At 32.6% G+C, this 12166-nt stretch overlaps 1 protein-coding gene across 3 annotated transcripts in view; it reads left to right on the top strand.

The window, feature by feature from the left end:
* LOC114288218 (lon protease homolog 1, mitochondrial) overlaps positions 1 to 6970 on the top strand; it is a 36623-nt gene extending 29653 nt beyond the window's left edge. The window contains exons 17-21 of one of the 3 annotated variants that reach the window (XM_082868432.1): positions 3133 to 3234; positions 3648 to 3914; positions 4518 to 5036; positions 5780 to 5961; positions 6570 to 6970. In XM_082868432.1, coding sequence (XP_082724558.1) covers positions 3133 to 3234; positions 3648 to 3914; positions 4518 to 5036; positions 5780 to 5947 — 1056 coding nt within the window. In that variant the 3' untranslated portion in view covers positions 5948 to 5961; positions 6570 to 6970. Of the gene's footprint in view, positions 1 to 3132; positions 3235 to 3647; positions 3915 to 4517; positions 5037 to 5779; positions 6265 to 6549 lie in introns of those variants that run through there. The other 2 variants (XM_082868433.1, XM_082868431.1) reach the window with 2 other exon arrangements.
* The last annotated feature ends 5196 nt before the right edge of the window (positions 6971 to 12166 follow it).

The following is a 12166-nucleotide window of genomic DNA, read 5'->3' as shown; positions in this document are numbered from 1 at the left end:
CCTCTACTCCACTACACACTCCACTTCACCTAACCCACTATCACCTCCACTACACCTACTACCACATTACCTTCACCTACTCCACTACACACTCCACTTCACCTACCTCTACTCCACTACACACTCCACTTCACCTAACCCACTATCACCTCCACTACACCTACTACCACATTTTCTTCTATATATAGATTGTATAGGAATTGTAATTAATGCATCTTGTAATCTATCAATCAAGACATCAATCAATAATACATAAATTTTTACTTGGTATCAGAGCAAGGTTAAGAATTTAATATTTTTTCGCTTCACCGGCGGGCGGCAACCTCGCCTTGGCCGCCCGCCGGACCTCAACCTAGTCCGCTAGAATTGTCTACTACATACCTACCTCCTCATCATATCTTCATAACATCTCATTCTCTCTCGGCATCATAGTAGCCGTGATACTGCTCATACTTCTGGACAGCGGAGAGAACATCGTCTTTCTCGATCTTTCCGCCGACGCCGGTGGCGAGATCCAAGGCTCCGGCTTTCGACATCACTCTCCCCAAATAGTCCATAGCAGCTTCTCCACCGGAAAGATACTCCTAACAGCAGCGGAAAAAAGGTGTTTCCCTCAGCCAAACAAGGCTCAATAGCTGTGGTCCTCATCAAAATACGTGTAATTGCTACTCCTGAACTTGGTTTCCCTATCCTTGCTAACAAGCTTCTCAAATGCTTCCGGGCCATGTTCTTCTATGTACTTCTCAGCAGCAGTTAGAATGTCATCTGGCTTACTGAAGATGTCCTTCTTCCTTGGAACATACTAGACGTTAACAGTCTGCTGTGGGTTAAGAAAGAAAGGCCTCAAATAATGCTCATAAACATATGCAGCACCACTGATACTCTTTATGATGGTGGATATTTCAATGCCATTACAACACAGCACCTTGAAATTTATTTTATTTTATTTTCTTATCTCTCTTTCTGACCATTACAACACAGCACCAGCACACTTGTTCCCACCTTTCATCATGGTCTCCCCTTTCTTTTTCTTTTTTTATATTTATTTTAATCCATCTTTTTTGAAAACAAAACCAATATCACTTTTTTTAATTCCTTAATTTATTTTAATAACATGAGTGGCCTCTCTTTTCCACCATCTCCCTCTTTTTCTACACAATATTTTTGTACCACCGCCCACTCCATGATTTCCATATTAATATTATTATTATTATTATTATTATTATTATTATTATTATTATTTTCACAAAAAAAAAAAAAAAAAAAAAAAAAAAAAATTCATTCCAGTTGATTTTTCTGCCTTACCACACCTACCATTCGAGTTTGCCAAACACACTTATTTTATTCATGTCAGGATCAACCCCGATCATAATTTTACACGAAAAAAAAAAAAAAAAAAAAAAAAAAAAAAAAAAAAAAAAAAAAAAAAAAAAAACCACCATAACACACCCAACACCCACAGTGGGATTTTTCTTCTCTACTCTGCTGCAGATCTCTTCTTCTTTCCTCCGTCCTGGGCGGCCCTTGACGGTGCTGCCTCCGTGTTTCCTACGCCGCCGAGCACGTTCACTCCTCATACTCCTCCACTGCAGCATACGGCGGACCTCCAAATCGGAACATCACAGTGGCCTTCCGCTTCAGCTCCTTATTTTCTGCTTTCAGCACACTTATCTCTGCTCGCGCATCCTTATACATGCGTTGGAGCAGAGCCAGCTGGGAATTTAAATGCTGCACCTCATTTGTCCTACTCTGCAGCCGGTTCGACAAATTTGTGACCGCCGTCATGGTTTCCACGCATGACTTCAGAGTATACTGATTAGCCTCAATATCAGTTTGCACCGCCATTTTTTGCTCCACCGACCGCATCGGAAAGTTCAATGGAGCAAAACCAGAGGTGTTTGGTTGAGGTTCACTGGCCACCGCACCAGTTATTTCTCTTGTGGGCTCGTTCAGTTCTGGAAAGAGCGTGAGCAGGTTCTGGGTAGCTGGACGGGAAGAAGAGGCCATGTTTTTGGGTTGCTAAGTGTTTCAGCGAAATAGCAATTTCAGACTGGTAATGTTCGGAAGGGTTGGTGACAGAATGGCAACAAAGTGTTCCACAGTTTCTCTCTCCGCAGAGGCAGAGTTTTTTCAGCGAAGGGTTGGTTTCAGAGGTTTCAGAATGGTATGCCTCAGCCTCAGCCTTCGTCTTGGTTAAATAGCCGAGGCAGCCACGCGTATCGCGCGCCTCTTGCCGCCCGACAAAGTGGACACGCCTTTTGATGAATTGGGCACGCCTTTTGATGGCACGCCTTTTGACAAAATTGGGCACACCTTTTGAGGGTGCAACTTTTTAAGAGTCCGACAAGACTCTGTAAACTGTCCCGACATTGATTCCGGTTAGTTTTTACAAGTGTCCGACAAGACTCTGTAAACTGTCCCGACATTGATTCCGGTTAGCTCCTTTATGGGTCCGACAAGACTCTGTAAACTGTCCCGACATTGATTCCGGTTAGTTTCTACAAGGGTCCAGCAAGACTCCGTAAACTGTCACAACATTGTCTTCTACAACGGTCCGACATGACCCCATAAACTGTCTTCTACATCGGTCTGACACCACCATACAGTGTCCTCTACAACGTTATGACACCCCATACAGTGTCTTCACCAACGGTCTGACACGACCATACAGTGTCTCCTATCCTTTTTTATTTTTATGTATTTTCTTGTTTTGTTACTCTCTCCAAACTCAAGTTGGTTAGTTTCTCTCCTCCTTGAGTTTGCGGGGAGCTGTTAGAATTTCCCATCTTTACCTTCACCTACTCCACTACACACTCCACTTCACCTACCTCTACTCCACTACACACTCCACTTCACCTAACCCACTATCACCTCCACTACACCTACTACCACATTACCTTCACCTACTCCACTACACACTCCACTTCACCTACCTCTACTCCACTACACACTCCACTTCACCTAACCCACTATCACCTCCACTACACCTACTACCACATTTTCTTCTATATATAGATTGTATAGGAATTGTAATTAATGCATCTTGTAATCTATCAATCAAGACATCAATCAATAATACATAAATTTTTACTAATTGTAATGATTGACATTTTTAAATCTAATTTGTTTCAGGTTGAAGTGACTGATGCTGCTCTCCTTGCTTTGATAGAAAATTACTGCCGAGAAGCAGGTGTTCGAAATCTTCAGAAGCACATTGAGAAGATTTATCGCAAGGTTTGCTAGACTGTCCAATCCTGATTTTTGATACCCAACTTCAAATTTAAAATTATGTGGGGCGACTACTTAGGTGATTGTAGGCTGTACACTTTTTTATTTTTATTTTTTATAATTGCAAGTGTTTGTTTTTTTGTGACTGGGTGATCCATCCATTAATCTTGGTTTTCATAATTTTTTTGGTCGTCATTCACTATGTTTGGTTTTGAGTTTTTGTTTTCTGCATTTTTTTGTTTTTAGCAAACTTAAATATTATAAACGATTTTTTTCTTTTTGAATCCACACGTAATCTAGTTACACTTAAAAAGTAAAATATTTGTAAAACAACCTTTACCAAAATATTCATAAATTTGAACCCACATGAATAATTGGCATTTTCTTATTACCAAAATATTCTGTAATTGCTTTGGCAGATTGCTCTGCGACTTGTCCGAAAAGGAGCATCAAGTGAACTTCCAGCTGCTGGAGATCATGTTGTGGGACCTAATGAAGTGAAAGAAGAATCGGTCGGTGAATCAGCTGAAACAGTGGTTGAAGCAGAGACTGAGGTTGTATCTGAACCAGTGGACAGTGGCAGTAATGACATGGCCTCTGAAATCTCAATTGAAATAGACACTACACGGAAGGATCACTCAGTTGACGAAAAGCAACACCTCACTAATCAACCTACTGATTCAAAGGTATCTAAGAAGTCAATTATTTCTGTAAATCTGTAGCAATGCAAAGTCATTTTGCATTTAATTCCATTTAACAACATGGCTTGTCTTTAGCTTTGGCATTTCAGTTTTTTTTTTTATGAGCGTTTTTTGAGGAAATGTTATTTTGGCCTCCATTGAGACCTCAAACTACAGCGTCTCATGCTCTTTTAATTTTTTCCCTTTTTTTTTTGGTCTGCTTTTTTGAAACTTCAGGGGTGTTCTTTTCTGAATAAAACTTATGAATTAAAATCATGAATTTCTTCATCTAAAGTTGATGCAAGTAAGTTGAACTTTAGATCTACCTACATCTTTCAGTGTTTGAGGTTATTTTATTTATTTTGTTTAGAACATAGGAAAACATTACTGTTGGTAGTTTGGGTTAGAAGTACCAATAATAAAACAAAATAATTGCACTTGGAGTGTTGTACTTGTCCTGTCCTATATAATTTTTCTTAGTGTCTTTGGATTTCACTTTGATATTGCGCTTTTTTGTTTAACTCAGTGAAACACTTCAACAGCTAGTTCCTTTATTACATCCTGGTCGTAGGAGATAATGATGTTGCTGACGGTTGTCATTGTTGACAGGTCAATGTAGAAACTGATAAAAAAGAGGAAAGTGAGGCAAGTAAGGAAGTTGAGAAAGTGTTGGTTGACACAGCGAACCTGTCTGATTTTGTTGGCAAACCTGTTTTCCATGCTGAACGCATATACGAACACACACCAGCTGGAGTTGTGATGGGTCTTGCTTGGACTGCTCTGGGTGGTTCCACCCTTTATATTGAAACCACTCTGATTGAGCAAGCGGAAGGGAAGGGGGCTTTGCATCTCACTGGCCAACTTGGAGATGTGATGAAAGAAAGTGCCCAGATTGCTCACACAGTTGCGAGAGCAATATTGCTTGAGAAAGAGCCAGAGAATACTTTCTTTGCCAATTCAAAGCTTCATCTTCATGTTCCTGCAGGGGCCACTCCTAAAGATGGGCCTAGTGCTGGTTGCACCATGATTACATCCTTGCTATCTTTTGCCATGAAGAATCCTGTTAGGAAGGACCTAGCAATGACTGGGGAAGTAACGCTAACTGGGAAAATCCTTCCAATTGGTGGGGTACGTTAAGTAACCCTTAATATTTGTCTTTCCTTTTATTTTCCATGATAAAGGTCGTCGTGTTTTTTCATTAGGATGTTTTAAGTGATTAATTGATGCTTATGGCTAACTCCTGTTGCATGCTCTCTTTATAATGGATCTAGTGTTCCATTACTTCCATGTCTACTTGTTTCCTAAAATCCCAGAACAAAATCTTGAGTTACCTTTAAATATTTGATTTTTTAGTTCCTACCCCAACTCTTGTTAGCTTACTGATCCAACTGCAATGTTCTGACCTAGGACACAATGCGTGGGTGACATGTGAAAATATATAATTTTATATATTTATTGTATGTCATATATAAGGATAAATAAAATTATTATATATCTATCATACATATGAATATTTTAGTCAAAGACAATAAATTTGAAAGTCTAAAGGAGGAGAAAATGTATAAATTTATACTGTTTTTGTTTTATCATTGGATTCTAAGTTATTTTACTCAAACTGGTAATGTGTTTCATGTGTGTCTAAGTATTAAGAAGTGTCCGACGACGAGTGTTATGTCTTAGCGTTGTCTGACACGGTGTCGGACACAATACTTTACCTTCTTAGAAGTGTCCATGCTTCTTGGGTCTTACTGAAATTTATAAACTATGTTTATTAACAGACCCCAAGAAATCTGTAATTTCCTTTATATTTCTTGTGGTGAACTTTAAATCTCACAGATGTGTCTTATAATCTTTTTTGTGTACAAAATCAGGTTAAGGAGAAAACTATAGCGGCGAGGCGCAATGATGTGAAGACCATCATATTTCCTTCAGCTAACAAAAGAGATTTTGATGAGCTTGCACCTAATGTGAAGGAAGGACTTGAGGTCCACTTTGTAGATGACTTCAATCAAATATTTGATTTAGCTTTTGCAGATTAGCAGCATACAGAGAGGTAAGCCACTTTTGACCAACTGTTCTTGTGAGGTCTCCAATTTTCTCGGTCTAGGTGTCTGGTACATGACCCACGCTATGAACCAAGCAGTTAGCCAGCTTCAGTTTTTTTGTCCAAAATATTATTTTTGAAGCAGAGTAGGTACGAGGGTCATATTTATTGATTTTTTTTTAATATTTTTTAATCCATGTGACTTCAATATCACCCATTTGTATCAATTATAATGTTATTATTGTTTGAGGTGATTCTCAAATGGTGTCAACTAAAGATGAAAATAAGAAAGAAAAATTACAGATTAGCAAATTGAGATTTTGTTCATACTTGTGATTCAGTAAGCTTCTCGGACTAAAATGATGATGATATTTTGTTTTTTGGGAAAGTAATTGTTCTTATAGGCTTTTTCTTATATAGAAATTTTAAAGAGTTCTGCAGATTTGAAAAACGAGACATGCTTGTTAAAAGTTTGACTTGGATGTTCCGAATGTATCAGTTAGCTATTAAGAATGTCTAGTTAGTTTTCTTACAAATGTACATTAATAATGGAATGGCTTTTTCCTTATGATTGCGTTCAACATCTGGGTAATTCAGACTCCAATCATCTCTCTCAGAATCCCTATTTTGATTGATTGCTTTTGGAAGAGAGGTCGGTCGTGTGGCAGTGACAGACACAAGATTTACTGTTTTGAATGTGAGGTTGATGATTGTTTGGTGGGTATCCATCAAACACTTGAGAATTTAGGAAGGAGAAATGTCTTTTTGGAGTTGGCAGAAATCCGGTGTGGCGCGTTGTTTGGGAGGAAAGCTCTCTCTTTCTGTGTGAGTTTGTTAGAGGCCAGCCAGGTTAGTGATTTCACTGGCTTGCTTCTTCCTGATGGTGACCTTGGTGTATTGAACAAACCAGGAATGTATGTAATTTTGCTTTTTAAATTATGATTTTTTGTTTTTATTGAGATTCTCAGCAGGTAAAAGAGGATCCTGTGTCTTCATGATACGGATATTTTAGTACAAAGTAGTTGTATTTTGGGTTGTTGGCTTGAAGGACATCACGCGTGCACAGGAAGGAGGCGAATCAATAATAATAATATGCTCGTTTGGTTTTCTAACTTATAATTCACTTTTTAGAAAATTAAAATTTTTTGTTTTTTTGTATTTTATATATATATATTTTGAGTAATTTTTTTAATTTTTAGATACACTTAATATAAATATACTTAAAAAGTATAATATTTATGATTTTTTTAAATTTTTTTTACTAAATATCAAAAATATAAAAAAATATATAAAAATTCAATATGTTTTTCGTATTCTTGTGTATTTATTGATTTTTATAAATATTTTACTCTTAAATATATATAAATAAGGTGCATTTTAAAAAGTAAAAAAAATTGCTTAAATTTTTAAAAATATTCATTAAAATAAAAAAATACAAAAATTAAAAAACTTAATTCTTAAAAAATTAAAACTAAACACAGTGAATATATATATATATATATATTTACATTTGACTATTATAACAAAATAAATCTTAATTTTTTAATTTGTCGCTATAAATTTTAATATTTTGATTTATTTTAATTTAAATTATATGTTTATTTTTATCAAGTAAAATTAATAAAAAAATTTATATTTTAATAATTAAACTCAACAAAAATGTTTTTAAATATTTTATATATTAATGGTTAAAATAGAAATTTTCGGTCGATTTTAGTAAACGATTTAAATTAAAAATAAAATCAAAAATCTAAATTTAAATTGATAAAATCAAAAATTCAAAAATTGTTTTGTTGTAAGATTAAATTGTGAAGTTTTTTTTTTTCTATAATTTCTTTTAATAATAATAATATCCATCATCATTAGCTAATGAATGAAGGAAAATGAGAATGTGTTGGGGACCCACACCATTATTTGCCAAGGCGTGCTTATGATAGATTTTCTTGTCTTAGAGAGAATAATGGGGCTTAATCCGCTCAAGTTGTTGACATTCCCATCACTTCATCATCAGTAATAAAAAAATTATTTAAAATTAGGAGGATTTACATACAAGTTCTATTTTGTAAATTTATTATTCAAATTTATTTTACACATAAATTTTACAGTATATAAATTCAATTCTAATTACACATCTTCATTCACAATAAATTTAAGATAGGTGGGTCTAGATTCATAAACTTATTCATTCAAAAGTTCACATTTCATTAAATTTTTTTGCTATTTTTTTCGAGTTTTAAAAATAAATAAATAAATAAAAAGAAACTTTATCATTTCATACTACTTTCAATTACCGTTAAAAGAGCAAAATTTGTTGATATTACGATGATGCTATCATTTTGGGACAAGTGGATCATTGAATTGTTGGAAATTTTGGACTTTATATTTCATATTTTGTGTTGTTTAATAAAATCTAAATTAATGATGATGATTGCAGATTCACAATAAAAAAGTTGGTCCAGCAATCAGACAATTTATGATCAGGTAATTTTTTATTTTTTTTTTTGGGCTGAGATTGTAAGATATGTTTGTTAGTAAAATTAAATTACAATTAAAAGCATTAGGTATTTTAAGTAATTATTTGAAAAATTGTTATGTTATTATAATAATTTATTATTGAGTGTGCCATTTGATATAAATTTCTTATAGGAATTGAATGAATAAATGGATAGAGCATTCTATGGCAAGAACAAGCATTCTTGATTCGAATGATTATTATTATTTTTCATCAATAATCATTTTCTCAAAAAGGAAAAAAAATAATAATAATGAAAAAGAAACCAAAATCAAATCTAAGGGTGTTCAAAAAAATCAATTGAATTGGTAAAACTAGAATTGTTCAAATTAGTTCGGCTCTCAAATAAGATTTTAGCACTAATCAGAAAAAAAATCAATTGAATTGGTAAACTAGAATTGTTCGAATTAGTTCGGCTCTCAAATAAGATTTGAGCACTAATCCTAATTGTGAAAATGACAAGTTTTAACAAATTTAACTAAATTAATTGTTGTTAGTTTTTTACTATTATAATAAATATATATCATATTTTTTGTTACGCAAAACTTTTAAAACCGTAGAACAGAACTAAATAGAACCAAACTGGATTTTATTATTTGATTCTGGTCCAATTACATAAATTTAACGGTTAGATTACAATTCTAATTTTTTTTTAAATTACAGAAACCAGTTCAATTCTTAATTTATTCCAAAATCAGACCGATTCAATCCGTGAACAGCCTAATAAATTCCAAATTCATGCTAATTAGGGGTGGTTTGACAACTCTATTTTTTTAGCTAAAATGTCAAAAAAATTACTTTAAAAAAATCAATTTATTCTCTACTTTTTTTTTATATATTTTTTTATAAAAAAAAATTATTAAAAACATTAAAATCTGAAACAATCCCTCCCTCAGTGTACCATGGAGTTGTCACCCACTTCTAAGATTTCATGCATGCTTTGTTTGGATGGATCCATAGCCGCCAAGATCCAAAACATGGTAAGCTTATCACAAACTGGGAATAAAAAATGTAACACGTGCAATAAGGAATCAATTTGAAACCCCACTTAGATCACATTCATAATTAGTTTCAAGAAGATGATGAGAGTGAGAGAGAAAGAGAGAGTCAGAGAGCACGTGTCATATCTGCAAGTCACTAGATTTCAAATTAGATTGAATCACCTTCATGATTAGCTATGACTGCTTAATTTATTGTACAAAGTGACTTGAGATTTTTAGAACCCATCATCACTATTCCATGCATGGATCATCTAGAAAATGACCATTTTCTTGGGCAAAATTCACATTGCCAAAGTGAATGGATGTTAATAAAATTCATACACAGTCTTGTTTGGCATAACCTATTTTAGTTCATCTTTTTATCTTTTTTGGATCACATCAATCAATATATCTTTTCTATTTTTTTATATATTTTTTTTATAAAAATTCAAAAAGCGTACTTATTTAGAACATGCCAAATCATCCCTCAGAATCATATTATATTTTACTTTTAATGACTTGGTGAATTAAATATTAGGTTGTAATTTCAAACAATTGAATTATAACTTCACACGACCTAATTGAAGTGAATGTGCACTACGATTTTGTTTAATATAACTTATTGTCAGTTAAAAATTAATAAATTGGATAGCAGAAATCTAAAACGCTCATTGCTAAGTTTTTAAATGATTAGTTTTCTTTTAAATTTTTTTAACTTATTTATGCTTGATAAGCTGTAAACAAAAGTTATGCTAAATAGTCTAATACAAAATTTAAAATAAATAAATAAATAAAAATTATAAATTACACCAAACAACCCCTATGCTTTAGAGGGGGTGCATTACAGATGGACTTTTTCTTATTTGTATGAACTATGAAGGAACCTATTAGAATTCCAACCTTTAATTAAAAAAATAAAAAATAAAAAAACTAAAATCTAATAATTTAATTCAAGTATTATAGTAGATTTGTATAAGTCACTTTATAAACTTCAAATTATATAATTTGTGTAGCGGTAAAGATTTAAAAATAAAATTTTAAATTCGAGTTACTTCAATGGGTGGTGGAGATTTATTCAGTAATTAATTTTAAAAATTCAAAATTAATTAAAAAAACAAAAAAATTCACTATTATTGATTTCGAAAGGGAAAAGGGGTCACTCAAAAACACAGCAGTGACTATGGTGCTTCCGTTTGAGGTGTATTATGATCTTATTTTTATGATCCAAACCGTTTATTTTGTAGGGTTTGTTGATTACTTCATGCTTACCAAAAATCATATTAATCGGATATTAACAACTACATGATCGATAACCAAAAAAATAAATAATAAGTTTTTCTTTTGAGAAATAGCATAAACAATATGCAATTCGATCATATAGTTATTGATATCCAATTAATATAATTTTTGATAGGAATGAAATACTCAACAAACCCTACAATATGAACGATTTAGATCATAAAAATAAGATCATAATATACTTTAAATAGAGACACTATAATCACTACTGTGCTTTGAGCACAGCTTTAAGCACAGCAGGGTCCCTGTTCCGAAAGAAAGAGATTAATGTGCATACGTGGGTGGGTGGGTGGGTGGGTGGTTTGGGACCAGATTGGTGTCAGACTTCCACCAACAGAAGAAGGGAATGTAGCTGCTTTTTAAGTAAAATGACTTGTGACCAATACTTATTAGTATAGTTTGAAGCTCGAAAACCATCACAATCGTAATCATTATTATTATTACTATCACTGTCACTAAGCCCATGCTATTATCAAAATATTAATTAGTCATATTATCATTAAAAAATTAGTAATTGTCAAAAAAGATTTCTTATGGATGAAATTACATCACTATGATTCTTTATTTATGATTAAAAATGTTTTAAAGACTTTTTCAAGATGCGAAAGATGGGATTAGAGACTTTTGCATCCCAATCTCTCATTTGGATAATGTTGTGCCTTGGTGAGAATATTCATCAATCAATATATTGTTAAAACACAAACTAGCTTTAATTTCAAACCACCTAATAATATCTCCTGAAATCCTCACTTTGTATTTGATTTAAATACATTGTAAAGTGTACTTTTCATTTATGTTTAAGGATAAATTGCACCCAATTAACTTCTTTTGAGATATATATATATATATATATATAGGTGTATTTGACAATTGATTAATATAGTAAAAATATTATTAAAAAGACACAAAAAAAGTCAAAAAAAAATCCCATTTTATTCACTTTTACATGTTTTTTCGTAAAATTTTAATTTTTTTCACCTTATATTTTAACTAAAAATTTAAAAATTCACTAAAAAACTTAGTTTCTAAACCAACCCATAACATAATCTTATAATTTTATCAGAATTATACATTTAAAAAAAAATAAATTATTAAAACACTTTTGTTCTATTAATGTTATCGCTTGTGAGGGAAGGAACTTTAATATTTTAAGTTAAAATTCTAATTACATATTTTATTTGTGAGACATTTTCTCAAACAATTTGCATTTATCATTTCAAATCTCCTCTCTAATTGATGGAATCATCCATTATTATTTTTTTCCATTTTTTATTCTCCTCCATCCTCTACAACGAGTGGTTATTAGGTACTCTTAAAATATAATCACGTGATATTTTATGGTGTTATGCTTGGTAAAAAAAATATGATCTATAATTTTATATTGAGTGATTGAGAAACATAATAAAACATGATATATAATAAT

This window comes from Camellia sinensis, chromosome 5, assembly GCF_055761805.1.
Source record: "Camellia sinensis isolate YWXY chromosome 5, ASM5576180v1, whole genome shotgun sequence".
NCBI classification, from domain to species: Eukaryota; Viridiplantae; Streptophyta; class Magnoliopsida; order Ericales; family Theaceae; genus Camellia; species Camellia sinensis.
This window is presented reverse-complemented; position numbering and strand designations above follow the sequence as displayed.